Source organism: Tripterygium wilfordii, chromosome 18 (assembly GCF_013401445.1).
Source record: "Tripterygium wilfordii isolate XIE 37 chromosome 18, ASM1340144v1, whole genome shotgun sequence".
NCBI lineage: Eukaryota > Viridiplantae > Streptophyta > Magnoliopsida > Celastrales > Celastraceae > Tripterygium > Tripterygium wilfordii.
Window position 1 is genome coordinate 11861263 of NC_052249.1, and position 26714 is coordinate 11887976.

General features: G+C 37.2%; 4 protein-coding genes, 1 long non-coding RNA gene and 4 other non-coding genes across 12 annotated transcripts; 7 read left to right on the forward strand and 2 right to left on the reverse strand.

Moving 5' to 3' along the window:
• Nucleotides 1-1747: 1747 nt before the first annotated feature.
• Nucleotides 1748-5847, forward strand: LOC119984816. The gene is made up of 8 exons (XM_038828935.1): nt 1748-2190; nt 2830-2969; nt 3119-3218; nt 3352-3450; nt 3924-4271; nt 4491-4583; nt 4666-4872; nt 5257-5847. Exons 1-8 carry the CDS (start codon nt 1855-1857, stop codon nt 5518-5520), a joined length of 1587 nt encoding a protein of 528 aa, XP_038684863.1. The 5' UTR covers nt 1748-1854; the 3' UTR covers nt 5521-5847.
• A 1430-nt stretch (nt 5848-7277) lies between these two features.
• Nucleotides 7278-12927, forward strand: LOC119983490 (ankyrin repeat-containing protein BDA1-like). Its single transcript, XM_038827156.1, has 3 exons — nt 7278-8414; nt 8534-8537; nt 8612-12927. The coding sequence occupies exons 1-3, from the start codon at nt 7708-7710 to the stop codon at nt 9413-9415; spliced, it is 1515 nt and encodes a 504-aa protein (XP_038683084.1). The 5' UTR covers nt 7278-7707; the 3' UTR covers nt 9416-12927.
• On the reverse strand, nt 11046-18168 carry LOC119983983 (protein prenyltransferase alpha subunit repeat-containing protein 1). Of its 4 annotated transcripts, none has more exons than XR_005464818.1 (11): nt 17996-18168; nt 17566-17913; nt 17254-17364; nt 16977-17067; nt 16091-16159; nt 15457-15534; nt 14967-15056; nt 14439-14489; nt 13236-13472; nt 12958-13136; nt 11046-12123 (listed from the first exon to the last, which is right to left on the reverse strand). XR_005464818.1 is itself a non-coding variant. In XM_038827725.1 (11 exons), exons 1-10 carry the CDS (start codon nt 18079-18081, stop codon nt 13023-13025), a joined length of 1275 nt encoding a protein of 424 aa, XP_038683653.1. In that variant the 5' UTR covers nt 18082-18168; the 3' UTR covers nt 11046-12123; nt 13021-13022. The 4 variants fall into 4 exon arrangements, 2 of the variants coding, with proteins under 2 accessions (XP_038683653.1, XP_038683652.1); XR_005464817.1 differs by having other exon boundaries at nt 11046-12882; XM_038827725.1 differs by having other exon boundaries at nt 13021-13136.
• Nucleotides 18169-18405: 237 nt separating this feature from the next.
• Nucleotides 18406-20120, forward strand: LOC119983926. The gene is made up of 2 exons (XR_005464798.1): nt 18406-18451; nt 18876-20120. It is a non-coding gene; the product is annotated as an uncharacterized LOC119983926 (long non-coding RNA).
• On the forward strand, nt 18526-18627 carry LOC119984913. Its single transcript, XR_005465011.1, has one exon. It is a non-coding gene; the product is annotated as a small nucleolar RNA Z107/R87 (small nucleolar RNA).
• Nucleotides 18872-18971, forward strand: LOC119984897. The gene has a single exon (XR_005464995.1). It is a non-coding gene; the product is annotated as a small nucleolar RNA R30/Z108 (small nucleolar RNA).
• Nucleotides 19064-19151, forward strand: LOC119984915. The gene has a single exon (XR_005465013.1). It is a non-coding gene; the product is annotated as a small nucleolar RNA snoR31 (small nucleolar RNA).
• LOC119984912 lies at nt 19401-19496 on the forward strand. The gene has a single exon (XR_005465010.1). It is a non-coding gene; the product is annotated as a small nucleolar RNA snoR31/Z110/Z27 (small nucleolar RNA).
• Nucleotides 20121-20778: 658 nt separating the features above from the next.
• Nucleotides 20779-23447, reverse strand: LOC119983819 (cyclin-U4-1-like). The gene is made up of 3 exons (XM_038827550.1): nt 22912-23447; nt 21844-22218; nt 20779-20897 (listed from the first exon to the last, which is right to left on the reverse strand). Exons 1-2 carry the CDS (start codon nt 23436-23438, stop codon nt 21945-21947), a joined length of 801 nt encoding a protein of 266 aa, XP_038683478.1. The 5' UTR covers nt 23439-23447; the 3' UTR covers nt 20779-20897; nt 21844-21944.
• Between the last annotated feature and the right edge of the window lie 3267 nt (nt 23448-26714).

Here is a 26714-nt window from a genome sequence, read left to right on the forward strand (position 1 = left end):
ACAACTTAGATTTACAAGAGATATCAAACTCTCTCAGATCTGAAAATCTCATCACTGAAATATCCGAATATATTCATCAGAACACACCAAAAACGATGATGATCGAAGATTCGCGATAGATGGAGGAGATCAAAATTTGAAGAAGAAAAACTTACAAAATCTTTATTTAAACACAAAAACATAACAAAATTAAACAGATTTGAGCATCTGCATCAGTTTCTCTTAACAGATTCCCTAAAATACAGATAAAATGCCACTTTCCCCTATTTTACAGATTCCCTATCCAATCAACACTGCATCAGATTACCTATCATATTCTCTATTGCATTAAAATAATATTTATTTCTCTTTCCTTTATTTATTATATTCATATAAATTACTTCTATTTAAAATAATAAATTAATTACATTTAAAACAATATATTAATTAAAATAATAAATTAATGTTATTAAAAATTAGAGAAAAAAATTGAGGAGAGAGAAAGAAGAGAGAGAAAAAGTGAGGAGAGATAGAGGAGAGAGAAAGGAGTGAAAAAGTGAGGAGAGGAGAGAGAAAGAGATGAGTGATGAGAGAGAAAGAAAGGAGTGAGGAGAGAGAGAGGAGAGAGTGAGGAGTGAGAAAGAAGAGAGAGAAAGAGGAGAGAGAAAGAAGAGAGAGAGAGAGAGAAAGTGAGGAGAGAGAAAGAAGAGAGAGAAAGGAGTCAAAATGTGAGGAGAGGAGAGAGAAATAGATGAGAGAGAAAGAAGAGAGGGAAAGAAAGGAGTGAGGAGAGAGAGAAAAAGTGAGGAGAGAGAAAGAGTGAGGAGAGAGAGAGGAGTGAGAAAGAGAGGAGTGAAGAGAGAGAGGAGGGAAAAAATGAGGAGAGAGGAGAGAGGAGAAAGTAAAGTAGTAAAAAATGTTATTTTATGTTTAAGGAAGTAAATAGTGGTTCTCTAGATGTAGGGAACTACTGTTCATATTCTGTAAAATAGGGAACCTCTAGGTAATCTGATGCAGAGCTCTATTTTGACAAAATCTCTATAATCTTTCCCTATTTTACAGACAGATTCATGTTTAGGTAATCTGATGTGGATGCTCTAGGTGGAGAAAGAGCAGATCTAATCCATGGGTTAAGTATGTTTGTGGTCATTTTGTTGACGGAATGTATATTATAATAGCTCACTTAACGATGAACAATGACGTTATGGTCAACCAATGACGTGCACTGAATTGGATGGTCTCCTAAACAAGCATGACTTATTTCAGTCAGCTCTCCGCCTCATCGGCATCCGCATCCGTGCCGAGCCAGCCTCCTCTTCTCTGTCCTCATCGTCAGCGCCCACGGAAAGTTCTTCTCCGAAGTCGCAATCTCCGGCCACGCCTCCGGCGTGGACAAGTGTATGCTAAGAATAGGATGGTGGTCGTGGGAGAGAAACTGGACAAGATTCCACGTCATATTTAATCACTGGCCACGTTAATCGTTGAGTAGTCAATTGTGAACCTAACCTAACAGAATGACCAAAATGAAAATAAATGATACTTTCTGTAGCATTTTGAAAGTTTTCTTGAGAGACGAAAAATATAATTAACTTATTATTGGTTTATTACATTTACTAACGTGTTTTTAAGAAAAAAGCAACAAGTTGCCGCGTGGACAAATATGATTGGCCATCTAAACCCCCGTTATCTTATCCAACGGTTCACTGGCCATATCGTCGTCATCAAAAGCTATCCATTCGACAAAAGCAAAACTTTCTCTTATTGAATTTTATCCCCTAAAAATTATTCATTTTTGCTCTTTTCTCCTTAATAGAGGAAGAGGAGGGATCAATTCCCAATTCCCATGCAATCGCAGATGCCTAACGATCCTCCAAAATGGCTTCGTTTTCCAAAGCAGTCGCTTTCCGTTCTCAGTCTCCGCCGTCATCTCCGCCGCCAATTCATCAGGACGGCACGGAGGCAGAGCGACGGTTACAGGAGGCTGAAGAGAGGCTGCGCGAAGCCATAGAGGAGCTCCAGCGCCGCCAGCGTAGGGCAGCGAGTGGAGACTACCCGACCTGTGATCACGACGATTCATGCGTTGCCCACGCCATCGGTAACCTCTGCCAGAGCTTCCTTCTCTCGTACGGCGTCAGAGTCGGCATAGGAATTCTTCTCCGCGCCTTCAAGCTTGTCCGCGGACAGTCCTACTCTTCCCTTCTAGATCTCAAGGTCAGCTATGGCGGCTTTTGAATCATAGTTATACCATCTTGGTTATTCTGTTGCTTTTGATACTTTTGATTTATCAGTCACCGATTGGAACTGGTTGACATGATTAAAGTTGGTTTTGTTGTTGAATTGATTGTCTGGTGGATGATTGGATGTGTTAGGATGACATCGGAGTTTAGGGCAGGTAAATGCATGTCTTTTGCAATGAAGTTGTTGAATGACGTGGTGATATTGAATTGACATGCTTGGGTGGATGATGGAGTGTGATAGGATGAAAGCATTGTTTAGAGCGTGAAAATGCTACTCTTTTGCAATCAACTTGTTGTTGGATGATGAAATCATGTAATTTTTTGAATTAATTTTACTGAAATGAATTGTGATCTAATTTTATTCCTTGGTGGATTACTTTAGCTCATTTGGCAGCCGATCAAATGTTGGATAGGATAAGTTTGATGTAACCATTATAATTGACACATTACCCGTTGATTTTCATCATGAAGTTGAGAGTTTGTTGATGTCTGGGTGGATTTTGATAAAATCCTGTCTTTCCATTCTCTAGGCTGTTTTGTCCTTGTAATCCTATGCATATGAACTTTTTTTTTATTTAGTCATTGTGAATATCTGAAATCTAAATTTTCATAGCAACTTGTCTCGGAGAGGGATCTCATTGTCAGAGAAGAAGCATGTCGTATAGGTTTGCTTTTTGGTGGATTTACTGGATCTTATCATGCAATTCGATGTTTGTTGAGAAAGTTGAGAAGGAAAGAGACTCCAATTAATGCGTAAGCTTGCAGTTTGTCATCATTAATTTATCGTTATCTGTTTCTTCAACTTTCAGAGTTTATTAAAACATAGTTATATGGTTTCAAGTTGTTGAGGCGAGATATGGCTTATACTTGGTTATGACTTTTTTAATTTGATGATGGAGCAGATTTTTAGCAGGTTCAGTGGCTGGGTTATCTGTTTTAGCATTAGATGATTCAAACCGTAGACGTACGCTTGCCCTGTATCTTTTGGCTAGGGTAGCGCAGGTATTTCTTTGTTTTATCTGATAATATGATTGCTTTTCGTACTAAACAAGTTTCTGAGCTATCTGAAATTCTTTCAATTTCATTATCTGGTTCTTCCTTTTGTGTCAATCTAATGTAACTTTTGTTTCAACAGTGTGCTTACAATTCTGCAAAGTCGAAGAACAAATTTCACCTTTGGGGAAGCCATTGGAGACATGGAGATTCTTTGCTCTTTGCTTTGGCATGTGCCCAGGTAAAAACTAGGCTCAGGGTTGATTTATTTCTTTGTTTATCATTTTTATCTTGAGCCTTTTTCGTTGCTTTTGTTTTTAGTGTGTGAAATATTTTGTAAGCAAACTAGCGTTTAAGCGAATCTTGATTCTAAACAATATTCAAGCACAATTGACTTATGGTTGGAATGAAACTAAAAGGAGAGAAGTTTCTTCTTTTTTCTCTCTCTTTGTTCTTGCATTTTCATGAAAGACCTAGAAGTGGGTAAAGTGGATTGTAAATCCTGTGGTGTTTCCTCGTAACTTATTTGCATCAAATTAATCTTCCTTTCATGATATTGTTGTCTTTTGGTCATTTGTGTCTGTCTCCCGTGCTTAGATAATTAATGAACTTTCACAGTTTCACTTCCTTTTTGAACGATCATTTGATTTACCAAAAGTCATTTCTGCTCAGTCGTTTATGTTGTCATTTTAGTGATTGACCAACTCATTTCAGGTAATGTATGCCTTTGTCATGCGTCCTGAAAGCCTGCCGAAATCATATCAAGACTTCATTCAGAAGACTGGGCCAGTTGCGAAGCCCGTATACAAGGCTGTAAGGGAAAGCTGTAGAGGTGGCCCTGTAGATTTGGCCTCGCTCTCTGCATACTTATCTAGCAGAAGGAAATTCAACAATGTGATGCTGGAAGAGTTCCCCTCAATCATTCCCTGTTCTGTCATTCATCCTGACATCAATTCATGTGTGGCTCACAATGCTAACGCAGCTTCAAATACATTCAGAAAAACATTTCCGCTCTATTTCTCATTGACTTTTGTTCCATTTGTTGTTCTGCGTCTTCAGAAGGTATATTCCTGATTTTAGTAGATTATGCTACTCTCCTGAATTCCTTTTGTTTTTTTTCCTGGTTTTCTCATTATGCATAAAAAAATACATTCATTATTCATATGCATATTGTAAAAGGAATTTAATTTACCTGCAGTTTTTAATCTGCTAACTTTGTCAAAGTTCACTTATATTTTTTAAATGTCTGAATTCTGAATTTAAATTACATGGCCCATCTAGTTCATGGATGCCCCTCTCCGCACCTGTTTTCTTGCTGTGAGAGGTGCTGTCCGGTCAACTGCTTTCTTGTCAGCATTTGTTGGAATTTTCCAGGTAGGTGCTTGTTTTCCAAATTGTCTTTTTCAGCGTTAAAGGAAAATAATTTCTGAATCTTTTCTTTTGTGTGTGATGTAAGGCTGTAATATGCTTGCATAGACGAGTTGCTTCAAAAGACCACAAGCTTGTATATTGGATTGCCGGAGGAATTTCTGCCCTTTCTGTGCTACTGGAGAAAAAACCTAGACGTGGTGAACTAGCTCTATATGTTCTTCCACGAGCAGGAGAATCTTTGTGGTATATATTAGTGAACCGCCACCTGCTCCCAGATATTAAGAATTCTGAGGTATGTTTCTCCTTGGGTACAGTGTTCCGACAGCGATCGTTTAGCATTGTCACCTTAGGCTCATTATAATTTTCTGCCGGTCTAGGATCCTGCAGAGGTTGAGTATATTTGAAAACCTATCAATTTCGTAAATATGCAATTGTGCAATGTCTTTTTTTTACAGAAGAATGAGTTTTATCTCTCGGAAATTAAGCAAGAGTTAAACAGCAGTCAGGAATCGAACCCTGTGTGAACATTTATTTGTTTGTCCACTGAACATGTGAGTTGAGCCAAACATGAGATTTGAGGGATTTTGCTTAGCAATCAAAAACAGCATTGCTGAGATGCGATAGTGTCAAAATATTGTATATTCTGCAACTCATTAGATCTTTCCTATTGTTGCAGGTCGCCTTATTTTGTGCATGCATGGGAGGTATAATGTACTACTTGGAACATGAACCTGACACAATGGCCCCACTTCTCAGGGGCCTAATTCGTCGTTTCCTCGCTAGCAGGATAAGTAATCCAAGTCCACCATCTAATCGTAGTGCTTCCTATACGTATTTGCAGTCCCTTGGTGTCATGAAGAAGCCAAAATTGCAAGAGCGCCAACCTGCCGAAACTTCAGCATCTGAGAAGTACAATTTAGAATCCATACCAGGGCTCTAGGATGCCAAAACTAGAGTCGTGCCATTCTTATCCAAATTAATTTACATTTGGCTTGTTAGTGCACATCCTTTCTCCACTTTATTACATTAGGAACCACACAGGCCGTTTAATAAATTTTCTTTGCTTTCAAGATTGAGATTTGATTCTCGTCTAGATAAGAATTCTCTCTCAAGATCGTCCGAATTCCTAACTAGAACATTTTTTATGGGAAGATCAAGTTAAGTGGTCTGAGAAAGGAGGATGACGGATGTATAATGATATTTCTGGATGGGATCTCTCTAATGTAGATATAACATTGAATTTGATATTTTTTTTTTCCATACATTATACGTTATATAACATTGATTTTTTTTTTCTCAGTAACGTTTGTATATGGTCATGCTTCATGAGCGGATGTTAAGTTTTCATTAACATGGTGATGGATGTTCAATTGGGAATTCACTTTAACAAAGTTGGAGAAAACGTTGCTTCAACAAAGTTGGAGTAGTTGCGATTCTCATACCAAAGGTTTTTCCTCTTCCCTGACTGGCATGGTCCTATTCTTATTATCAACTCTTATAAGGACCTGATTCAGAAACCGGTAGTCAGGCATCTAGGGCTTCCTTTTCTTAGGCTCCATTTCGTGCAAATTGTGTATACGCTAACAGAGTATATGCAATATGTCAAGTGTATTTTGGGCCAAAAATCGTCCATACATGAGCTTATACTATAAGGCCCACGAGAACCTCAATCGACTAGACCCACGAGAGTCTTAAGTAAATTCAACAAAAACATATGGCCACGAGAGTCTTGAGCCACACTCAAAAAACCCATGAGAGCTTGGTAGTTTACAAGAAGGCCCATAAGAGTCAGCTTCAGCATGCCCACAGAAGGACCCATCAGGTCAGTCAACACATGCCACTCACATGATCATACTACTATAAATATGTGAGGTGCAAGCCCCATTAAGTCCGTCAACCACTTGAGGGATATGCTCTCTCTCTTTAAAAGTCTTTCACGTCTCTTATTACAAATCCCTCACCGTCTAATTGACTTGATCATTGGAGCTTCTCCAACAGCACCACACTGATGTCCAAGGTGACCGTCGGTCTACCTCTAGTGTGATCTTGCAGGGTTGTCGAAGGTCTCGTTCGATATTTCATTCATTGAAGACTTTTAGATTTACCTAACAATCATCAATAACAATCACTCCTTTTTTTCAAACGCCAATGACACATCATGATGATAATTATACGCAAAGCTCAAAACTTAAAATCCCCACATAACAAGTTTGCCTGGGTCCTGCTAACAAGTTTAGTCAACCCGTCTGATCTTTCGCTATAGAATTCACAAAATAAGCATCCCCACGTTCTGTTCTCTTGTTTTAAACTAGTGCACCAAAGACTTTTCGTGATGAATGACCAACTCTAGCAAAACCTTAAAGCAATAAGAATGAAATGTTCAATTATTTACTCCAGCATCTTTGACAAGAGATATATATTATATATGCCGACTATACAGTACATGATGTATTCTTATCTCAGACATGATGTTAGAAGAAAAAGAAATCTTCCCCTGTTTCATATTCTACCTCAAATACATTTTATTATTCTCATCACTCAAATACTACTCATTAAAGCAGCGAATGAGTAAATAACCATCCAACTACAGAGTATCTCCTATGACAGCATCCAACATTACAGGCTACTAAAGTACTCAACCACATATACCTGTCCCTTTTTAAGTTTTTGCTTGGAACAAGTGCACCTGGAGTTTGGCTAATCAACTAATTAAGCTACTATCTTACAACTTTCCACATTCAATCAAGGAATTATTTATACATTAGGCACAATACATGACTACTCCTAAGTCTCTTCAAAATGATGCCATCATGAAGATAACATTAAAAAGCAGTGTCAATGATTTCTTCTTCAACTCTCCTCTCTGCTTACACACACACACACACAAATGTAAAACACCTATTTGCCATGAAATTTCAAGAGGAAAATGAGCACTGCATCTGAATCCTTAGGAATGGATTATAGAATTGTATATCCTAAGCGTCGTCATCATAGTACACAGCTGGGCAATTCCTCTCAACTCCTACATGTCAGTTAGAAAACAGACCTTATGAAGATGACTTTTTTGTTTTAAAAAAACAATAAACAAGAAACAAGAATTTTTTTAGCCCTTCTCTCATTCACACATATGAGCACACGGACACACACACACACACACATATATACACATATATCCTATGCGCCAAAACACCTCAAGACACAAAAGAGCTCATTCTATCAAGGTATGGATATAAGGCTGTTTGAGGCTGCTCAAATTGGAAATGTCAACATCTTGCACCAACTGCTAGCACAAAATCCTCTCATCCTTAATTCCATAACATTACTTTATTCAGAGAATCCTCTACATGTTGCCTCCACTGCCGGACATGTTGAATTTGTCAAGGAGATCTTGAGGTTGAAGCCAGACCTGGCAAAAGAACTTAACCGAGATGGCTTTAGTCCCATGCACATGGCTGCAGCCAATGGCCATGTAGAGATTACACAGGAACTACTAAAAGCTGACTGCGAAAATTGCAGGCTAGAGGGAAGAGATGCAAGGACTCCCCTTCATTTTGCAGCGATGAAAGGGAGGACTAGTATCATCACTGAAATGGTTTCGGCTTGTGCTGAGTGCATTGAAGATGTGACTGTTTCAAAAGAGACAGCATTGCACCTAGCCATTAACTGTAGCCAGTTTGAAGTCATCAGAGTATTGGTGGGTTCAATTAAAGAGTTGAAGAAGGAACAAATATTGAATATGAAGGACGAACAAGGTAATACAGCTCTGCATCTGGCAACCTGGAAAAAACAACGGCGGGTAAGTAATTCTTTTATAATCATAGTCATAATTAAATAGTAATGCACAGTACTTGGTTGTAAGTTGAGCACACACCCCAAACCCCCCAAATAATTTCATACTCCCACTCCTCCCATAGGAATAGAACCAAGAACTTCATGGTCTTAGTTAAATCTAGCACTGCTGAAAGATACTAGAACAAAAATATGATGAGACGATGGATGACTGTTTATTACTATAATATGTATGAAAAAAGGTATCTCTACAGGTGATAGGGTTGTTACTCGAAAGTGGAGCTGGAATTTTGGAAGTAAATGCTGTAAACCAGTGTGGTCTTACAGCCTTGGACATCCTACAAATCTTCCCTAGTGAAGCTGGTGACAGAGAGATAGAGGATAATCTTCACTATGCTGGTGCTACGAGAGCAAGGGACATTAGTCTTTCTCCCATGCCTTCCTTTGGACCTCATAACCAAGCCGTAGTAAACAGCCCATCAGAACCAGAGATGCGTCAATTTGAATCAAACAATTTGGTGGATTATTTCAAGTTCAAAAAGGATAGAGACTCTCCTAGTGAAGCACGTAGTTCAATGTTAATTATAGCAGCTCTGGTGGCAGCGGCAACATTTCAGGCTGCTGTGAACCCTCCTGGTGGTGTATGGCAAGACACTTATGTGCCAAACAGTCCAAACCAAAACCTTAGCAGCATCAACAAAGCACACAATGCAGGAGAGTCTATTTTGGGTTCTTCCAAAGTAGTTGGATATGCAATCTTCATGTTTTTTAACTCGTTAGGCTTTGTATTGTCTCTTATCATGATCGACATCCTTACAAGCAAGTTTCCCTTGCGGTTTGAGCTTGAAGTCTGCATGGTTGCAATGTATTTCTCGTACAACTCTGCATTAATCAATGTATCACCAAGTGATTTGAGGCTGTCTGTAATTATAACCACAGCTATCTTGAGTTCAATCCCACCAGTACTCGTTGCCAAATGGATGAGACTATTTGCCAAGTGGCTCAAAGAAGTGTTGATGCAAAACCTTTTTGCACCTCGGAGATGAACCACAAATTAGGCAGCATCAGCAAAGCACATTATGCAGGACAGTCCGTTTTCGCTTCTTCCAGTGGAGTATCATATGTTCTTTGTTCTTTTCAACATCATAGGGTTTGCATTAGCTCTTATCATGATCGACATCCTTACAAGCAAGTTTCCATTGCGGGTTGAGCTTCAAATCTCAAATCTGCATGGTTGCAATGTATTTCTCGTACAACACTGCATTAATAAATGTATCACCAAGCAATGCGAATTGTGAGGCTCTTTGTAATTATAATCACATCAATCTTGTGTTCAATCCCACCAGTACTCCTTGCCAAATGGGTGAGAGTCGTGAGACTACTTGCCAAGCAGCTCAAAGAAGTCTTGATGCAAAATCTCTTTGCACCTTAGAGATGAACCACAAAATAAGCCTTCCCATATTTGTTTCTCTTGTTTTAAACAAGTGCAACAAAGCTTTTTTGTGATGAATGACCAACTGTTGCAAAACCTTAAAGCAATAAGAATGAAATGTTCAATTATTTACTCCAGCATCTTTGACAAGAGATATATCATATATGCCGACAATGCAGTACATGCTGTATTCTATCTTAGTCATGATGTTAAAAGAAAAAATCTTCCCCTGTTGATCATTCCATCTCAAATACATTTTATTCTTCTCATCAATCAAATACTCAGTAGAGCGAATATTAAAGCAGTGCATGGGTAAATAACCATTTCAACTACAGTATCTCCTATGATGCATCCAACATTAGCAGGTTACTCAAGTACTCGACCACCACATAAAAATATATCGTTACCTATCTTTTTAAGTTTTTGCTTGGCACAAGTGCACCTAGAGTTTGGCTAATCAACTTTAACACTCAATCAAGGAATTATTTATTTCAGCCGTCACACTATGGCACAATGCATGACTACTCCTAAGTCTGTTCAAAATGATGCCATCATTAAGATAACATTAAAAAGAAGTGTCAAGGATTTCTTCTTCAACTCTTCTCTCTGCTTTCACACACACACAAATGTAAAATAAAATACCTATTTGCCATAACATTTTAAGAGGAAAAGGAGCACTATATCTGAATTCTTAGCAATAAATTATAGAATTGTATATGCTAACCGTTGTCATCATAGGACACAGCTGGGCTATTCCTGTCAACTCCTAACTGTCGTTAGAAAACAAAGACCTTACTAAGATGACTTTTTGTTTTAAAAACACAATAAACAAGAAGCAAGAATTTCTCACAAGCAAATTTATCCTAAATGTCTTGTTAGGCTTTCCATTGTCTCTTTCCATGATCACCATTCTCACAAGAACATTTCCATTGCAGTTTGAAATTGTTATATGCATGGTTGATATGTATTTCTCCTACAACACTGCAGTGGAGAATATTTCACTTCATAATGTAAAGCTCCTTGTCACTATAAAAATAAATATTTTTTCTTCACTCATGCCTACAGGTCGCACACTGTTGAGACTACATGCCAAGCAAATCAAAGAGTTTGCAGTGGCCACGTTTTACTGACTCGTTTCAAAATGGATCGAAGATAATGACTTGCATGACTGGGTTTGCTTAGTTCTCTTTCTCCAAATACAGAGGAATATGAGAAGGCTATTTAGCAAACAGCGTGCTGTAAAATTTACAGTGTAGCTAACTCTCTTTTATTGATGTACACTACCAATATTCGGAGATACTTTGATTCAAATTTGTACAAGGAATACAGTCTAGATTTTCAGAAGTAGATAATCTGTTTCTGAAGCTTCAACTGTTGCAGAATTGTGTAAAAAGCTCTCTTGTTCTACGGGAGTTGATAAGGTTTTGTTGCAAAAGTTTCCACTGTTTTCTAAACCTGAAAAAAGTCAACCCGGTTATGGACCCTGGTTCCAAGATATGTTTACGGTAGAAAGTCCGGAATAGAAGAGAGAGAAGAGGACGGAAGAGAACCATGGGTAAAAAACATGGCTGCTTCAAGTAGTGGAAAGAGGAGTAATATACGAGCTTTTTCTAGAGGAAAAAATTACTTTAGGATTATTAAGATGAAGATCTTCTGTGTTTCCAAAGATTATGGGAACGGTAGAATCAGTTATGCAATACCTGAATCAACAACAACTTTGAAAATCTCAAGAAAAGGACTAGAAGGAGAATAAAAGCACCAACACAGAAGCTCATGGAAAGGTTCAAAGGGAAGCATCTGAATCTAGCCTCAAAAAATTATGGGAGAGCCAAAATCATGAGGAAAAGAAAATCATAGGCTAAAATCAGATCAAACCAAAAAGAATGCCCATGGCCAATCAACAGCAATAAAAAAAATGAACAATCCCACGTAACTTCCTGTTTCAAAGCTCTCTATAATTTGTTCTTTTAAAAAATTGCCTACATCATTCTCTTGCTTAGTACACACCATTTTTGTACCGCCACCACTAATGAAAGATGTCTCAACTTTTTAAAGCAACAACACAAACAAGGAAGCAAAACATTCCACAAATATAAATCAAGAAAGCTTGGACTTCAGGGAGAAAGAAAGACAACTTACCTCTCTCCATGCATAGACTATATCATTGTATTTATTGGAGCTAAAATAGCTTTGAGTAGGGCAGCCCATTTGCACTTTATACCCTCAACTTTCATTTATATTGAGTGAAAAATCAACCCACCTTCGGGAAATGTTTTGCTTGAGTAACTCTGTCAGCATGAGCTAACCCACAAAAATTGGACGCTGACAAGGGGATAACAAATTCATTAGAGAGAATTACACACATCAAGATTTGAGAAATGCAATGACACATTGCAATGAGCTACAAAAATTGGAGCAAGATTGGCACAATAATAAGAACATGACTGATAAAGCAACATTAGTAATACAGCAAGTAATTCAATTCATCATCACACATATGGATTTGTTAGGTATCCATTATATAAGTAGCACCTCAACGGCTCAACCATGCCTCATCAAATATTTCTGCAAGTCATTGCCCTTCGTTAGAATGAGGGAAGCTCTAGTGTATTAACATTTCACAAGCCTAAGCCATCCTCTGAATGCAAATCTTAAGTTTTGTTCTCAGTGCCCAATTTAGATCAGGTCTCAAGTAGTTACCACTAAAATTGAAAGGGACGTTTCCTTTCCGAAGAAACAAGTTTTAACCTGATATGTTGTGATACAAAGAATTTCGTAATCAAATTCTTGTAGGAAAAAACCCAGAAAGGAAAAACCTCAGAGAAGTTGATCCATAATGTTTGAGTTTGATTAATGAATATGATGAAGACAAGGCAGATAGCAAGGACTACTCGACAAACACAAACATGGACATGTTCTCCATATAAGAGAACAAAAAATGTGAAATTGCCACCAAATACAAGCCTACGGAGAGAAAGAGAAAGCTCACCACATGCTTTACTCTATTCTCATTTTAACTTCTAAAAATTTGAACAGATCAATAGGTGTCATGTTTTCCTCCATCTGCTTTCAAAGTTCTCCTTGAAAATGTAGGGTCTATATAATTAGTACTATAACAACAAAAAATATGGAAAAAATCCATAGGCTCATGTTTACCAAAGATGGTGTCAGTTATCCACTTATCCCCAAATCCCATAGAGCTGTCACGCTCCAACATACCCTTACAAAAAATCATGAAGGAAGGGCTTCTCAGAGCAAGCCTCATTCAGCATTGTCTTTGTCTGCCCTGCTTGTAACTTCTTTAATACTTCAGATCCTTGGGATTCAGGGATTTGCTGATTCACAAGAGAAGTGTAAGCATCTAACCAGTAATTTGAAGAAACAAACCATTTACACAATAATGTTAAATGAAAATCCCAGACAAATACTATTACCTTTGTCAGCCATAACATGTAAGTAACGGCATAAACTGCTTGTGCTTCAAAATCTTCAAAGTCACTATCCAAAATTGTTGAGCAGGTGTATAGGAGACATATCTCATTATCCAAAAAAGTACATATGCTGTTGTTTATGCATAAATTATCCCTTGAAAGGCATGATTTGCCACTAAGATTAGCAGCAAAATGGTTTATCCAACATATGGAGACAAAGCGGCGATGGATCCATAAAGCCTGTGAAACCATAAAAATAAACAATTTCTAATAAATTATCAATGATCACAATCAAAGTATACCACAGGGATTTTGGAAAAACAATCTTCTTGTTATAGCATGACCATAAGCGCTCCGCCAAAAGAGGCTTAGTGTTCCTTCAGATAGAAGCAAATGCATGTAAAACAAGCTAGGCATGATAAGCATCCATGCTCCAGCTTCCGAGTGTTGACATTGTGGGGGATTAAGAAATTGTATGATGAATTTTGTGCAACAAGTGGGATGATGAACACAAACATTTGATGGTTTCATGTATTGAAAAATACTCTCAACCAATCAAGGACGGTGAACTCAAGTTCTTCCCTTCCATTTTCCCACTAAGTAGCCACTGTAAAAACATTGCAACTCTACAAACATAAAGGCAGTACTAAGTTGGAGAGATGTTTATTTTATTATTACACCAATACCAAAACTAGGTAAAAGGTAAACAACTCCCATGCATGCAGTGGTTGAGATTGAGGACGAGTATGATATACACAGACCTTACCTCCACATAATATGTGGTAAGGCTGTTTCCAGGAATTGAACTTGTGACCTCTATGTTACACCATTGCAATCTACCACCGGACCACATGTTTGCTTGTAAAAAGTAAACAACACTCATGCACAAGGCCCTGCAGTGGGCGGGACCGAGGACAAGCAAGATGTACGCAGACCTTACCCCACATAAAATGTGGAGAGGCTGTTCAGAATTAAACATGTGACCTCTAGGTTGCACCCCTGCAAGTTCACCTGCATACCGCCTGTCCCCGACCCTGCCAATGCCAAAACTAAAGTACCAAAATCACATTCAAAAATGTTGTTATTGCATAAAATAGATCTTGAATTGACTATAAACTTCTAACTATCCAATCCACCTTTTTCCTTCAAAGGGAAAACAGTAGGTGAGTACATGAGAGAGAGAGAGAGAGAGAGAGAGAGGCATACCTCTCTTCCAACATACCGCTTTATCAGTAGTTCGTTCCAATCAAGCTCCTCCTATCATAGCCACACTATCAATAAATCAACCACCAAAGTACATAGCTGATGTAGTTGTCAATCAAAAACAATTATAAAAACATCTAAAACAATTTGTTTGTTGGTTCGTAGATAACCATAGAAGTGAACATAACATTGTTTTGGTTATCCACAACAGGGCTACTTGATGCCATGCTCAACCAACAGACATTTTAGATGGTGTGGATAAGAAAGAATACACTCACAATGCAAAAACATTAAGGTTGAACATCAAGTAAAAACTAAGGAAACCAAAGTTGAGGACTTCCAATTTACATGATAACATTTGATATGAGGGAATCCAGATGTATCATCATGTTAAAGGAAAACTGCAAAAATGATGATTTGGTGTTGTTCATTGGAAACACATCAACCACCACCATTACACGTGCACACAAGGCACACATGTGCCAGGAGAAATCAACAAATATTAGTAACTAAGAATACAAAAAATAATACCTTCCACATTCGACATATCTCATCATTGTGACCAGAAGATTTATCTTCCTTCTCATGACAGGAGTCCTCCACCATCCTATGCATTAGTCGCTGCAACATAATTAAAATTGAAAGTGTGAGGACCATGCTAGCACAAATTTCTTATGCCCCAATTTAACATACTATACACAAAAGAATATTGAGTTTATATCTAGCACTGTGATTGATCAGTTAATGGCCAAAAAAAGTGGAAAGAACAGCCTGCCCCTGGTTAATACCAATATACACAACCAAGACTAAGGCAGTAAAAAGTATGTTTGCACAATCATAATGACACTTTCAAGCAGGGTTTTTCAAACCCAATATCATAAGGAGTGTTGATATTCTAATCTTTTTAATCTATCATAACATATTATGTTGTATTTAGTAAGTTTTTGATATAACAGAAGTACTCATTCATTTAGAGTGTAAGTGTTCTTTTCTGCAAAAACATATAGGAATATAAAATTACCCTGCGATAGTGAAAGCAAGAATTATCAGCAACATGCAGTGCAGCCCAATCTCTCGATTTCAGCAACTCACATAGCACCTGAACACCCATTTATATACGTAATCAGATCCATGTACCAAGATGAAATTCATCACAAGACAAAACGATAAAAAACAGTGCAAGGGAGTTTGAGTAAAGTGATATTTAAGAATATAAAAGGCCTAGCACAAAACTTTCCAACGTGTGATGCTATCTACATTTAGGGCCTAGTTATGGGGATTGAGCGGGGATGGGGAGACGGGTGGAGAAGGGAACTACTATTCTTTGGAGTTTCTTTAATTGTAAGGGAAAGGGAATGAAGGTGACCCAATCCCTATCATTCCCTTCCCCACCTTCAACAGTTACTCCCCACCAAATCAATGGGAATGGATGGGAAATAGATATGAAACTTCTATGTCCAAATTTATTCCCCAAAGCTACATTAATAAAATCATTAAAAATGGTATACATTTAAAAGCAATACACTCGCTTCCATCCAATTATAAAACTCTGCAGGGAGGTTAAATTCTTCCACGCACTCCCCTTCCCATCCTCTCCAAAAATAGTATCACAAGGTCTTCAGGTATTAGGGAAAATATAAATAAGCTCGACTAACCAATTCCTTTGTCATGTAGGAAACTATCCAACAACGGTGGTTCCACGCACGATAATTCATCTTTGATTTCTGCAAATAAGTGGTAGACCAAATCAGGGGGGAAAAGGAATTGCCACTTTTCTAACGGGTACATAAAATCCATCAAAAGGCCATGTCCAAACAGTCATTAGTATGACCACGAAGTTGGAGTAAGAATTGCACAACTATCATGATGCAGAAAGCCTAATTGAAAAGGCACATGTAATGGTTAAACTTCAGACCTCTATCGAAAGTTGATAGCACCGTCACTAACAGCCTCAATAGATCAAATTTCTTTATTGTTCAAATAAGATGATTATTTTTTCTTTTGAATAAAATAAAAATTAAGATAATTCATTTCCAAAATTGGATTAAGGAAACTGAAAAATATACATTCTTTGCCAATGATGTGTTAGGTATTATACAAATTTTAAAAAAATATTTGATGCAGCACATCCAAGAGGAATGACAACGCCATTTGGACCACTGTTCTACCAAACAATTACAAAGTTTCCAATTCACTTAGTTCCATCACTCTTTACTTTATTTGTTCACAAATTCAGGCTAGTATGGAGAGAATTCATAACCCTTCCAAACAATCGTGTTACTAGAATGTCACCTTTAGTGGTCTTCAGCGGAGACTTAAGCATAATACAGGAGTCAAAGTTTCAAACTAACGTTCGTAAATTCTCCATAACAGGTTGCATTAAAAAGATCCTCCATACTAGAATCTAACTAGCAATGAGAAACATGTTTAGAATTTAAAAAATAATAATAATAAACCTCAAGCACCAACTACATTAACTACAAAAGTTTAATAAACCTTCCTTATTTACTAGTATCAATTTCCTATAACAAAATTTAAAACCTCGGCTATTTTTTCCACTAGCTCAGATTCGTTTTCCAAGACCTCCTGGAAAGTGGGGCATTTTCCAGCAATAATCTTGATCACCCACCGCCTGCCAACAATTAGTAAACTTTTAGGAAGTGTAAAACTTATGATTTAACTTGTGGGGAAACAGGAAGTCAATAAGTTAACTATCAGAATCAACAAAATGAGAACACATTATAGGCAGACACAAATTATTGAAAGGAATTGAACACCATCAGGATAACTAAAAACAATGCCATTGAAAATATTTCACCTATGGCACCAGGCATGCTCGCTTTTAGGAGAATAGGAGAGGACCAGGGCAGACAAAAGAAGCTCATCAATAAACGTTGAGATGGACTGCTTCTTTGACACAACTAGCTTTCTGTGCAACACATTCAGGATCCAACTAAGTATCAAACAATAAAAACTAGCAACAGGCACGTTAATTACGCAACAGATTTAAAATCTTTGTAGTACTACAGAATGATAGACCCTTTCAAACGACTAGCAAATGACTTTAGTAACACAGAACAACATTTTAGGATCCTATCACAGAAATACACACAGTGATCAAGCATATTACCTGGAATTCCATGCAGTGCCAAAATCAGAGCTTAAAAGCAAAAGAACTCGGCTGTGCTTCATTACTTCACTCTCGAAACTACCACAGGAAGATGAAAAGCTAGACTGTGCAGCTTCAACTCCAGCCGAACAAGAGAAATCCTCGATCATCCTCTTGTATTGCATAGCTGCAGCAGTAAATGCACATTTGGCGGCATTGTATAACGGAAGAAGCACTGCGGTTGAAATGCCCAATTTATGATCCCTAATCCAAAAGTAATCAAGCGTTTCACTGCCATGATCGAGATTATCATCTCCCTCTTTGGCTAGTGTAACAAACTGGGATGGGTGGAGAAACCCTACTTCCTCACTGCACCAAACAAAAGGAGAATTGGAAATTGTGACAAATGGCTGAGGGAGATAAGAATTTGTGTGAATATCACAGTACTTACATCAAAGGATCCGATTCCAGTATGTATTCGAATTTCTGTAACAGATCGAAAGCCTTCCCTTCGCGAATTGACTCTGCTTCTCTCATCTTTTGATCTCCCAATCAATCCGGCAGTGAAGGGTCCAAAACAGTTGGATTCAGAATTACTGGCGCTCTGAAAGTTCTGAGAAAAGGAGAAACGTTAAAAAGCCTCAGCCCTAAGGGAATCCTTTGTTGGGCCTCGAGCAAAAGTCCAGTCTCTACAAAATTATACTGGCCTGCATAATATAACTCGGCCCAAAATAGAAACAAGGCCCATATCATAAAAAATGGGGAGCATCTGTTAGAACAAGTATCAACTGTGAACCTAAAACCCTAGGGCATCCGCTATAAATTCACCCACTCCAAACAGACCTGGCCACATTGGCCGCTCTTGGTCTCTTCCTTCCATGGTTTGTTAGGCGGTCTCGTTTAGCTTGTAAGTATTCTTTGTTGTTTGTTGTTTTTCTTTTGATGTTTTGATTTTCTTGTTGCTTCCTCTAATTGGGACAAGATCGCGGTGATGACTCACTGAAATTCAAGCTCAACAGACCGGAATGCAGGCTTCTCTTTCGAGAAGTTTGCGTGTCGACTACCCCGCTGAACTGAGCGATCTCTCTCTCTCTCTCTGCTTTTTTTTTTCCAAAAAACTTTTCTTGTTCGATTGCTGAGAAAATCGAAAGAAATTGGGTTTGAATCCTAATTCTCTTTACTAATTTTGATTTTATTTTGAGCTTTTTTTAGTCAAACCGATTGAAATTGAATACTACTGGGTTATGCTTTTTGGATTTGAGTTTTTTTTTTTCCTTTTATTGAAGTTTTAACCTTTCAAATAAACTGATTTTGAGTTGGGGATATTGTAGATTACAATGATGATCTTTAGCTCCCTCTTCTGATTAGAGTTGAAGAGATTGGCTGGCAGAATCGAACCTATGACTTTTACAGCCACCACTGAGTAATCTTCTGATCCCCAACGTTGAGAAGTTAGTTAATTTTTGATTGTTTTTTAAATTTATTCTCTGACGAAATGAATTTTAAACTAATATTGTTTAAGATGGTGATGAAGCACTAATATCCAACACTTGAACTGAGGCATATTGTCGAGTGATGTTTTAACATTCATTGGCTTCTGAATCTGATTGTCATTTTTCTGATTCTTATCTTTGTTGGAATCTATGCAACTGGTGTTGTTTGCCAAAATTTTGTGTGATTGAATTAGAAATCAGGCGTTTGAGTGGTGTTTGCTTTTGATTGTTGGTCTTTGTTGACAAAAGAAAAGAACTCAGATCCCTCAATGCTTTTGCTGTTGGTTATCTGATGATTAGCTAGTTATGGTTGCCATATGTCTTGCATTTTGATTCTGATCACGCATAAGATTTATGGTTGGAGTCATCAAGTGATGAGAATGGAAAAATCTTAGGACACCTTCCTACATGGTTTTTGTTAGGCCATGGATGAGAATAACTTTCCGTTCTGATGATGACTACCACCCATGATATGTTTTGCCATTTGGTGGCTGGTAAAATACCATCCATTTGAGTATGTTATGTGATGCCGTAAATATGTTCTTAAAAATCTGCACCATATGGTAATGAATGTACTGGTTAATCACTTAATCCCAATTACGTAATACTGGTTTATGTTTGCATTCTTTTAGGAAAAATAATATGAAGTGAAATTTTAGCTTGAGAGAGTCCTCCCTTGGTCCCTTTTACGAAATCTTATGTTGGTCGGCATAATTAATAATTGTATTATTGCTGTATAAGTATTTTACCATCTTCCTTTCCTATTTCCTATGAGCTTGAACTGGTCATTTATGTTGTACGAAAGTCAATTTTTTGTGACTAGAAACCATGGCTGTGATTTCTGCTTGTCAGACTTGAGGTTTGTGCTTGAAGAAGTCAGGTCGGAGTTAGGCTCTCGCCCGGTTTGCAAATTTATGTTTTGTCCAAGAAACCAAAATTCGGTGGCTGATGCATTGGCTTCCCTTGGTAGATTGGCTTTATCAGATTCAGATTATGTTTGTTTGGAGGGGGTCCCCCGTCTATTTTTCTGTAGCTTTAGCTGATTGTAATCCTTCTTTAGTTTATGATGAGCAGTTTCTTTAAAAAAAAAAAAACCATTGGTGTGGTCCATGTAAATTCTGGATATTTGGATTGTCCCGCTTCCTAAATTGGTGATCCTGTATAATTTATTTGTTGTAAAAACGAGTTAGTTTATAAATTGTGAAAATAAGTTGGTTTATATTGGTGAAGCTTTGAAAAGTCTATTTAAGTTTACTTTAATGAGAACAATCTTTGTAATTTTATGATTTTTTTTTAAAAAAATTTAGTCTTGAGTTTAAACTTATAAATTACAAGATATTTTACTAATACTCTTAAATTAAGCTTCAATTTGAAATTTTTTTTAATTTAGGGTTTAGTATTGCGCCAAGAGCCTTGACTAAGCCCAGTATGCACTTAGCCCAACATTAACTTGGGCCACAACAATGGACTAAGCCCAACTTTAAGAATAGATCAAATAACCAGGCTTTATCTTGGGCCGATATGAACTGACTGTCGGCCCAAAAGTCTGCATTGCCCATCAGGACATTTAGAATGGCAAATCAAGAGGCCCAGAAGTAATTGAGGCTGCATCTGTTTTGTTACTTTTTTATTTTTTTTCCCACTCCGTGTTCTGTGAAGAACTTGTGTGAGAGGTAAAGCTAATTGCCTAATTTTTCCAACAATACAAAATTCCAGCTGACAGCCAGCTGCACTTTGAATGGAAGAAAACCCACCCGAGAGAATCCAACCGCAAGCCAGACTGTAAAGACAAACTGCCAATCTGTACATTGTCACTACTTCAAAATCTTGAACACGTCAATGAAAACACACAAAACAAAACTCCGTTTGGTAGACAATTTTGACAGTAGCATATATTGTACACAATTTATGCTGATAAAAAATGGTAGCATATATGGTTGTTGAAATGCTGGTAGGTGTTTGGTTGTACTTTTACTGGTAGCATATATACTGTTAAAATTGTTGCGGAAATTACGTACAAGGGTATTATACATTTAAGGTGTGCCATATTAAAATAAATAGTAAAATAAATTTGAAACAAATTTATAATATTTATAAAAAAATTTTAATAAATTAAAATAAAATAAAAGGAATATATGTTTATTAATGTGAAACTTAATATTTAAAAAATATACATTTATTTGTATAATCACCTCCTCCAGCCACCACCTCCACACCATCTCCAAACCCATTTATCGAACCCTCCACCTTGTCCAGAACCTGCAAGGGGCTGGGATCAAATGAATAAACCCCGCCACTCAATGCACGGGCCATCTTGACCTCATCCACGTTTTTCCTTCAGTACAAGTATCAATGAGAGTGATTTGGGCGTCAAGGAGGGTAGACTCCGATGAGGGAATTGAACCGTAGCATCTCGGAGAAGGCCATCGACGATCATGGTTGACGATGACTAGTGAACGCTTTGCATCTTCGGATCACTATCATACTCCAACTCCTCTTCCAAGTGCGACCCCATAACCAAAATTCCCAAGAACCAAATTTGTTCGTGAGAAATCAAACACGAAATCCTGAATGAAAGGGTGTTTTTGACTTAACATTGAAAAACAAGGGTATTTCGATAATGTTGACAGAAAATGGTCTCAAAATTGTTTAAAATTGGACAATTTTGGGAAGGCAATAATATGGTTCTAAAATTGCCTAGGAATATGCATCCGAAAACAGTCGTTTGGTAGACCACCACAATATATGGTCTCAAAATTGTAAAGGTAGCATATATTGTTGCCCAATATTGTGCACCAAACGGGGGCTTAAGCAAGTTTTACGATCGGGCTTAGTCAAACAAGAGTTTTTGACTTTCACATGAGCTTAAAGCTAACATTACTGCCTAAATCTCCCAACAAGGCTTTTTTAAACGGCTAGTTGCTTTTGATGGGTGGTGGAATCATCTTCATTGAAACAGTGAAGGTGCTTTAGTTCATGTAGTGGAGGTTCTAGTTCTACTGCTAGTTGTGGAGGAGATTGCATCAACATTTCTCTTTGAAGGAAAGAACAGTAGGTCTGGAAGGTGTTGGGCGTCACGTTTAATTCAAATCCCAGCCCAAACAAGAAGTCCAACTCAAGCAGATTCATTTCTGTTGTACTGATTCCTCCCACTTTGGCATAATAGGCATTGTCGTAGTATCTGCAAAAACATCATAAAAGCAGAAGGAAAACAAAATCAGTGCAAATGAAAATTATAAGGTGATTCTCCAATTTAAGATATTGATTGTTGTTTGGTTAAGTGGGTGAAGTCTGCATTTAGACAGTTAATGGCCAACTCGATTGAGTTGTCACTTGTGTGCTCTCTGTAATGCCGACACCATAACATGCTTGCATGTGTTTGATGAAATGCGTCAGAGAATATTACAACAAGGTTAGCTGGCACTTTGTGTGATAAAAGACGGCGGTTTTCACATGGGCATTCTCTTCTTTCCCTTTCTGTTTCACAGTGGGTAGCTTCAACTTTTCCTGCCTTTTGCGGGTGATTTTTGCAGGCCATTCAATCAAATTGCCATTTATGTGTAATAATATATTCATTTAACAGAGCAACAAAAGAGACTTAAAAAAAATTTTAAAAAAAAAAAACAGAAAACCATGTAAACTCAGTTAGATCCAAGATATTGTTCTTTTGATTGTAAGAGAACCCAATTTCATTATGAATTTCCTTATGTAAAATCATTGTGTTACTGATCCAGACTCTGCATCAGGAGTATTAGTGACTCTGGCTTCAATTGGTCATAAAAACTGAGAAAGCAAGAATTCTCAAACAAGACACAAAACCCAGTTCAAGAAACAAAAGAATAAGAAAAGAAATCTATTTTTTAAGAAAACTTACATGTCATCCATGAATTTTGCAGAGACCAAGACACTGGTGATGAGCAACCTATGGACGTTGAAGGAATTGATAGGCAAAGAAGGCTGTTTCTGAGCGAACCGATCAAGATAAACATAAGCAACCACAAAACAAGACTGGCTACAATTGGCATACTTGAAGATCCTCTCAAGGTAGCTCTGGATGGAGATTGGGGGTCTAGTGAGTCCATGAAAAACAGATATCTTCAGCGACTGGACTCGGCGGTTGAGATCGTTTGACTCAGCGACTCGCTGGAGGAGTGTAGAAAGAAAAGATATCGCCTTGGGCATCACCATGGTTTCTTGTAAATCAGCCATTGCTGATTTGCTGCAGTTGTTATTGTTTTGGTTGGTTGGTTTGTTGTGGCTTCTAAGACACACATAGGCTCTGTTCGCGCTGGAATGACGTGCGAGAGAAGAGTGCTGGAGATGCGAGCTAATTAAGCAGTATATAAAGAAACGTGGATGTTGAATTGACAGATATAACCTTGGATTTTTAAATAATAGCATACATGTCTAAGATGTCATTCCATTTCTTTTGGGTAGTATTGTGGGGGTAATTGTAATTGACAACAAAAAATCAGGATGGGAGTGGGTATCTTAATCAACCTTATAAGAAAATAGGGTGTCATTATTTGGTTTAAAACTGCCAATTATGGCATTAGTTCTAAGTTTTTCAATATTCACGAGTATCAATGCGTTTACAATGTGAAAATAATATTGTTACGTAATTTAAATATAAGACTGCATACACATGTCATTTTAAACCTATAAAAGTAACGGGAATTCCGTGTACTAAATTTGATAATTTTATCTTTAACGGCTATTAAAACTCTAAATTATGTCAGTGGCTCAAATTTTTTTAATGTGCATGTGTATCATTGCATTTATAACGTGAAAATAGTATCGTTATACTATTTAAAGATCAAATTGCGTACACATGTCATTTTAAACTTATAAAGATAACCGAGAACTCGTGCACTAAATTCGATAGTTTTAACTCTCAATAATAGAGCGAGTCTAGAGAGGAATTCTATATCAATCTCTTTATAGTAGAAAATTTTGTACATATTACTTAATTGGGGGTACAATTGGGAGACATGAGGTGGGGTTTGTGTTATGGTCCTAAGTGGGAGTAGGGAATTAGTGTTGTGATTACTTCACTTGTAAAGAAAGTAAAGACGTGGTCGATAGGTGTTTGTATGACTGTATGTGGTAGAGCTTGTGCAAACTGGCTGACCACTAACTCGACGGTAGAGCTTGTGCAAACTGGCTGACCACTAACTCGACTGTCAACAGGAGATTTGATGAGTTGGAATAATCCAAATTTCAAACACTGATTCCACTTTTTAAATAGCTTAATGGGCCCAACAAACAAACACATCAAGATCTGATCTAGATCCAACCTTATTTTCAAGCCTTAATTATTTCGGTCTTCTTTTTTTTCCCAGTTTTCTAAAGAAGTAAAGATGAAGACATAGGTTAACCCCAAGTTACTACCTAAGGAATTTTTAATATTGGTGGGGGGATAGTGGTGAATTTTTTATTTTTCAAGGCCAAAATGTTTAGACTTGAAAGATACTTGGTTCAATTCTCACAGGAAGTAATATTCTTGCGGTCACGCGTTGGGCTATAACCCAACTTATCCTACTGTCATATGAGAAATTTATGTGTGTGCGGGTCTAATGATTCGAGTTTGGATCTGTATCGAATGTTCAAAAATGATATATTTGTATAATATCCTTCTTAAATTATTTTTTAAAGTTTACTTGCTGTTGGTATATAAAATGTAATCATTGTAATTCAAGCCTTTCCATTCATATGCATATGAATTGTGACCACATAATGATATGGTCAAATATTTGTATTAATTTCTGTGCATGATTGATTTAAATTCTTATGTTGGTTTTACATCAACCAGTGGTTCAGCTGTCTAATTAGTCATGTTGGTCTAACTAACTAAGTATATATAAAAGTCCAATCAGACAGTTGTAAAACTAACTCTTGTTCATGCAAAATTAAGCACTTGTAATTGTCATTTTGTCTCCAATTATTTAAAGAAGATCGAGATGGGACTATAATAATTGTTTTGTTATTTAAGACTAACTAGTTTTAATTTGCTTAATTTAGCATAAGCAGTCATTGATAATGAAGAAAAAGAAGATCCAATGTTCTTACCATCCACTAGGATATTAAGTAAAGGCGAATCATAATTAATGGGTTGTTGTTGAGTGTCTGGAGAATTAAAATGCCGGTGGTTTTGGTTGGATCAAATGGGTTAACTTACCAAACTAATTATTGCACCCTATTTTCTTGCTTTCTTGTAGACCAGGGCTACTGACATATGTACATGTATACAAGGATTTCTTTCATTTTAAAATGATAAATTTTAAAATATAAGAGGATCGGACTAATGATGTATACAATACTTTAATTCATTTCATCACTAAAACATCTTGAAACTGAATCGTATTCCGAATTATTTTAAAATATCAAAGGAATAATTTTTTAAAAAAACTATAACTCATGTCATGATTTTATAGGTCTATGTCACGTGTTATCCATGTCATTTATTTAACGGTCACGTCAATACCGTCATAATGAAATTCAATGTCAAATACTTGTTTAGCCCGAAATAAAAAGAGAAAGACTTGTTTGACCCGAAAAATTGATAGGAGGTTGTTTGACATTTTTTAGAAAGTAGAGTGATTTTTTCAATACTTGTTTGTCTCTATTATAAGGAATTTTTTGGGGTCGGTGGTGGTGGGTTAAGCCCCCGAGAGCTCTTTTGTAAATTTTGTTGGGCTATGTGTAGTAATTGGGTCATGATGCATGCCCGGGTTTAACTTAGATTGATCATGATTCATGTTTGGCAGTGTGTTTCAATTGCGTTCAGTTGCACCGCATCTCACAGCACCACAGTTTTTTGTGACACGCCAAACAGCTTTTGCGTTCCAACTCACCTCACAGCACCACAGTTTTTTACCTCACAACACCTCACCACACCTCACAGCACTCCCAAACGCTTACAATATATGTTGAATTGTCTTAGGTAATCAAATTAGGTCAATTATTTTATTTTAGATTAATGTACAAGGTAAACGTTAAGTGATTTTATATTAATATTATTAGTCATCTAATATAATCGTAATTTAGATACGCCAAACGCACCTCACAGCACCGCACCACAGTTTTAAAAATGATACGCCAAACAGTTTTTTGCGTTCCAACTCACCTCACAGCACCACAGTTTTTTACCTCACAGCACCTCACCACACCTCACAGCAGTTGACAGCACTCCCAAACAGGCCTATGTCTCGAAACGTTGGGCTGAGCCCGTGGGACTAAATAAATCGGTAAAGCTCAGCCAATTGAAAATTTTGTCAAGAGTCGTAAAAACATGAATCACCAATGAGAAATTGCGCAATCCAATCTATAGCTTTATGAATTTCTTCATTATAATAATTCAGATGATCCAAAACCATAACTCTGCTATTTATTTATTTATTTATTGAGTGGAAGAGAGGATATTTAGCAGTTTAAAATTTAAATGATTATATATTGAATGAAACACACACACATCCGATGTGGGATTTGTTTACAGACAAACCCACATCTCAAACTTCTTTTTTTGATAAACATATATACACATATCAGACAGTATATAAACAACACATCACACATACCACTCAGAGTATTACATCCAGGCAAAAAGGTATGTGGATATAGAAGCTTATATATTGAATGAAACACACACACACATCCGATGTGGGATTTGTTTACAGA

Coding starts and splice junctions, on each gene's coding strand:
- LOC119983819 (XM_038827550.1), bottom strand. CDS start 23,438: ATGCTATTATTTAAAAATCCAAGGTTATATCTGTCAATTCAACATCCA. Junction 22,219..22,911: donor GCAAAATTCATGGATGACAT/GTAAGTTTTCTT, acceptor ATGTTTTTGCAG/ATACTACGACAATGCCTATT.
- LOC119983983 (XM_038827725.1), bottom strand. CDS start 18,081: ATGAGAGAAGCAGAGTCAATTCGCGAAGGGAAGGCTTTCGATCTGTTA. Junction 17,365..17,565: donor GGCACTGCATGGAATTCCAG/GTAATATGCTTG, acceptor TGTGTTGCACAG/AAAGCTAGTTGTGTCAAAGA. Junction 15,057..15,456: donor CTTGCTTTCACTATCGCAGG/GTAATTTTATAT, acceptor ATTATGTTGCAG/CGACTAATGCATAGGATGGT.
- LOC119983490 (XM_038827156.1), top strand. CDS start 7,708: ATGAGCACACGGACACACACACACACACACATATATACACATATATCC.
- LOC119984816 (XM_038828935.1), top strand. CDS start 1,855: ATGGCTTCGTTTTCCAAAGCAGTCGCTTTCCGTTCTCAGTCTCCGCCG. Junction 4,584..4,665: donor CATTTGTTGGAATTTTCCAG/GTAGGTGCTTGT, acceptor GTGTGATGTAAG/GCTGTAATATGCTTGCATAG. Junction 4,873..5,256: donor CAGATATTAAGAATTCTGAG/GTATGTTTCTCC, acceptor CTATTGTTGCAG/GTCGCCTTATTTTGTGCATG.